The sequence below is a fragment of the Wolffia australiana genome, chromosome 14, assembly GCF_029677425.1.
Source record: "Wolffia australiana isolate 7733 chromosome 14, ASM2967742v1".
In the NCBI taxonomy this organism is placed as follows: Eukaryota; Viridiplantae; Streptophyta; class Magnoliopsida; order Alismatales; family Araceae; genus Wolffia; species Wolffia australiana.
This window is the reverse complement of record NC_135848.1, coordinates 6,874,385-6,878,792: the sequence shown is the minus strand read 5'-3', so window position 1 is coordinate 6,878,792 and position 4,408 is coordinate 6,874,385. Positions and strand designations below refer to the sequence as shown.

Here is a 4,408-nt window from a genome sequence, read left to right as displayed (position 1 = left end):
GGTTTGTATGAAATCATGAATGCGTGTTATCAATAGAGTTAGATTAGATTTTGATGTAAACAAATGTCAGCATAAAAACAAAGTGTGAGATATAGGAAATTAACAAAATCGGAGTAATTATCCTCCTTAAAGTTGTAGACTCCTGTTTCCTCGACATAATGAATGCTCAAGTATCATGTAGATAATGCACCTAAATTATTAATATTATTATGAATAAAATTATCTAACCCCACGAAAAGGAGGTGCAGCCCACGAGTGGCTGAATTAATGTTCTTTCACTTTCTCCTGTCCGAAGATTAGTGATTTAAGGGTGCCCCGGAAAGCTACATATCAACAAGATCCAAGAAGAAAAATCTCTCCCCAGCCTTACGTAAGCTCCATGCCAACTTCAATTTCGTCTGGGTTTTTGCGCAAAGTTAAGCCTCGATAAGGGCCCCAGCCAATCGTCATGAGAAGGACGTGATGTAAGACAAAGAGAGGGAGCCAGTTGAGAGGAGAATCTTCATCTCGCGGAACAACAAGTCGAAGAACGAAGGCGATTTCTCAACCCAATCCTTGAAACGAAGAACGCGTCGTATCTCCGAGAGGAGGCCCTTTCAAATCTGGAGACGGGGGATTATGTCGGGGAAGAAGCCGAGGATACGAAAGAGGACAAGGAACGAGGATACGGATATCGCGCGATGGAAGGGGGAGTATACGTGCTATTATTTGTAAAGGGTCGGCGATTAAATGTCGCCGCGGGAGGGACGGCGGCGGCGGCGGCGGCGGAGGGCGCGCTTGAGGTGGCCGGTCTCGTCGAGCCTGTCCTTCTCGGCGGGGACGAAGTCGCAGTCGGGGAGGGGGACGGGGTAGCGGAGAGAGTCGTAGCAGGCGGAGTAGACGATGTTCTTCTCTCTGAATCGGGCCATGGCGCGCCGGCCCGCGGCGGAGACGGCGGCGTAGTCGGCGGCGAGAAGCGCGGCCTCGGCGGCGGCGCAGCGGTCGCGGGCGCCGGGCACCATCTCGATCGGGTCGACGCGGCAGCCGGCGAGGACGAGCTCGGAGAATTCGGACACGAACGGCGCGAACTTGTAGTCGACGGCGTATCGGCCGCCGCTGGTGGCCCAGGAAGAGCCGTCCCAAATGGTCGCGTACAGGGCCATGGGCTTGGACGGGTACTCCCCGCCCATGGCCGCGCTCCGCCGCACCTCTCTTATCGGCGTCTCGTCCACGTAGAAGCTGCCCAAACACCGCCAATAGAGAGCGCAAAAGGTCAAGCAAGTCTCGCCAAGAAGATGGATACGACGATGGTCTTGATCATGGTTATCATCCATCATCATCATCACCATGAATAGAGAGAATAATAAGATCACGGTCGAGGACTTGATGTCGCAAAAGTAGATGATGATGATAATTAGCAGCGGGAAAGACGATGATGGAGAAGTGGATCGCTATCGTAACAGAAAATAAAAGCGATGGTGATGCTCTCGATTTAGGAGAGGATAGAGTTTAACAGAAAATTAAGACGATAATGATCAAGATTCTGAAGAAGAAAGCGATGACGGTAATCATGATGTTGATGATAAACAAGACGTCGAATGAGTTTGTTTTGATGAAGAAAATAATATGACGATGACGACGGTACTTTACGAAGGAGGAGAATAAGATGAATAATAAACATTGGATAAGGATGATGATGATGATGATGAATTTGAAGAAGAACGAGTAATCAATATGATGAGGATGATGATTAGATGACTAGTACGATGAAGGAGGAGGAGTAGTTACATGATGGTATCCGGAGACCAAAAGATGGAGTAACGGTGGGCCTCGAGGCTGGGGTCAAAGGGGAGGAGATATCGCTCCTCGCGGCCGCGCTGGGTGGAACCATTGCCGTAGATATTGGTCTGCAGCTTCCAACTCCCGCTTCTCGCGCAGCCCAGAAACTCAAAGTCCAGCTCGTCGTGGTTCCTCTTGAAAATATCCCCGTTCGACGTCTACATGCACCCCCAAACAACCCATCATCTCAATTCAAAAACCCAACCAGAGAGCTCTCTCTATTAAAACTAAAGAGGAAAATAAGACGAGAAAACTCAAATCCTTACGTAGAAAGCGACGACGACGCCGGCGGTGTAATTCGAAGGGAGCTTAATCTTAGCGCTGAAGAACCCGTGATCGTAGAGGTCCGACGATATAAAACCCGACCCTATACGCATAGAAAAAGAGGAGGAAGAAGAAGATTAAGAGGCGTAGGAGGTCGTCGCTATAGAACGAGAAGGCGGAGGACTCGATAGTTCACCTGTGTGGCGATCTAGAACGAGGCGGACCGTTCGATCGTCATCGAAGCGCTGGAGATTGCTCCCGCCAAAGAGATTGGAATAGCCTTCCTCGAAGCGCAGCGTCTCTAGCTCTGAAAACGCCGCCGCCGGGAAAAATTGGTGCAACGCCGCCGCGGCGAAGACAAACGCCGCCGCGAGGAGCCGAGGTGGGGTACGTGTCCGTCTCCCCTCGCCCATCTCTGCTTCCTTTCGGAAGAAGCAATCTCTTCCACCGCCGAGAATTATAGCCGCTACAAGTGAAAGGCGAAGCGTCGACGATGATGGCGACGATAGAAGACCGAAGAGAAGGGAATAGAGAGAGAGAGATAAAGAGAGAGAACGAGAGATTGAGATAGAGAGAGAGAGAGAAAGAGAGAGAAAGACAGGGAGATTGAGATAGAGAGAGAGAGAGAGGAAGTTGTGGAGCGTGGAAGAAAGACGCGGACGAGGAAGGGCGATCGCAGAAGAGGAAGTGGTGGGAAACTGAAAAGACGGAAATACCCTGCACTGACCGTCCAGGAACCCTCTCGTGTTTGGTTTGCTCTTTCCATCCGTTTAGTGTCAACCGCTAACATTTCTTTTTCCCGTGTACGCCGCCGTAGCCCATTGATTACGTGGGTCTTTCGTGGTTTTTAGCCACTATTGAGGCTATTATTGTCGAGAATTCTATCTCTCTCTCCTCTCCTCCTCACTATTCCTTTCCCAGGCGCTCAGATAACGCGGCATGATCGCCACCTCCGCGCCACCGTGGCATCTCGATCTTTGAATGTCAACGCAGAGAGATAGATAGAAAGACATATAGATAGATAGATAGATAGATAGATAGATAGATAGATAGATAGATAGATAGATAGATAGATAGATAGATAGATAGATAGATAGATAGATATATAGATAGATAGATAGATAGATAGCCAGATAGACAGAAAGATAGACAGACAGATAGATAGATAAATAGATAGATAGACAGATAGGTAAATAGATAGATAGATAGATATATAGATAGACAGATACACAGACAGATAGATAGATAAATAGATAGATAGACAGATAGACAGATAGACAGACAGACAGATAGATAAATAGATAGATCATAGATAGAATAGATATGGAGAAATTCTATCTCTTTCCTCTTCTCCTCACTATTCCTTTTCCATGCGCTCGGATAACGCGGCATGTCTACGTGGCGTCTCGATCTTTGAATGTCATCGGCTTCCTAAACAAGAGATGATCGCTTATCTAATTATTTCTTAATTATATGTTTCATAATCACTAAACTTTTTAATCTATAAAATCTAAGTGGGCGGCGTCCACGGCACAGCTGGATGCGCCTGATTCTCGTGCCTCTTCCCGATGGAAAAAAATTATAATTATGAAATAATTAGCATGTACTGCGTCAGACATGATTTTTTTTTCAGATTAAAAGACATCAGCCCTGAACAATTTTTTATTCTCGGATTATTCTGTCCTCGCGGGCGCAAGAACTAGAAATAAATAAGTTTTAGTACAATTTTAGAATGCCAGAGACCTCCAGAAACTCGCCTTCCCTTGATTGAACTGGCGGGCGTTAAGATGTCCTAGCTCTCAATCGCCTTCCTTGCCACCAGGACTTGGGTCCATTCTTAATGAATTTTTGTAAAACAAGGTATTCAAAGAATCAAGACATGAAGTTAGCGAATGCTTAATTAATAAAAGTTCTTTCTCCGTGCGTGGGAAAACATCTGAAATATTGGTTTATTGGGATGAGTTGTGGACAGCCCAACCGCAAGACGTGTCAACTCAGGCCTACTCTGTTGGCGCGGGACTTTGCGAAGTGTATGAAATAAGGCGAGAAGAAGGAGATTATCACGGTCAAAAACCAAGCCGATGGGGCCCCTTGGTTACGTGAAGTATCCGTAAGATGTAAGAAGAGCAGACAACAAACGACTTGCTGTCGCCTTATCTTGATTCGGGCATTCCCACAAGAAGATGGTCCAAATTGAGAAGTTTATGTCCTCTTTTCCCGGGTCATTGTCAGCTTGATTAATGCAGTTTTAGGAAATTTTTCCTATGGATGGATACCCCTTGGAAAGATGTGTTGTTTCTCTGTGGAGGCTTCGCTTCATCGAAGC

The 4,408-nt window shown here is 46.9% G+C and overlaps 1 protein-coding gene across 1 annotated transcript; it reads right to left on the bottom strand.

The window, feature by feature from the left end:
* Positions 1-525: 525 nt before the first annotated feature.
* On the bottom strand, positions 526-2,735 carry LOC144711592 (putative xyloglucan endotransglucosylase/hydrolase protein 30). The gene is made up of 4 exons (XM_078585567.1): positions 2,279-2,735; positions 2,085-2,185; positions 1,768-1,976; positions 526-1,218 (listed from the first exon to the last, which is right to left on the bottom strand). Exons 1-4 carry the CDS (start codon positions 2,493-2,495, stop codon positions 726-728), a joined length of 1,020 nt encoding a protein of 339 aa, XP_078441693.1. The 5' UTR covers positions 2,496-2,735; the 3' UTR covers positions 526-725.
* Positions 2,736-4,408: the final 1,673 nt, after the last annotated feature.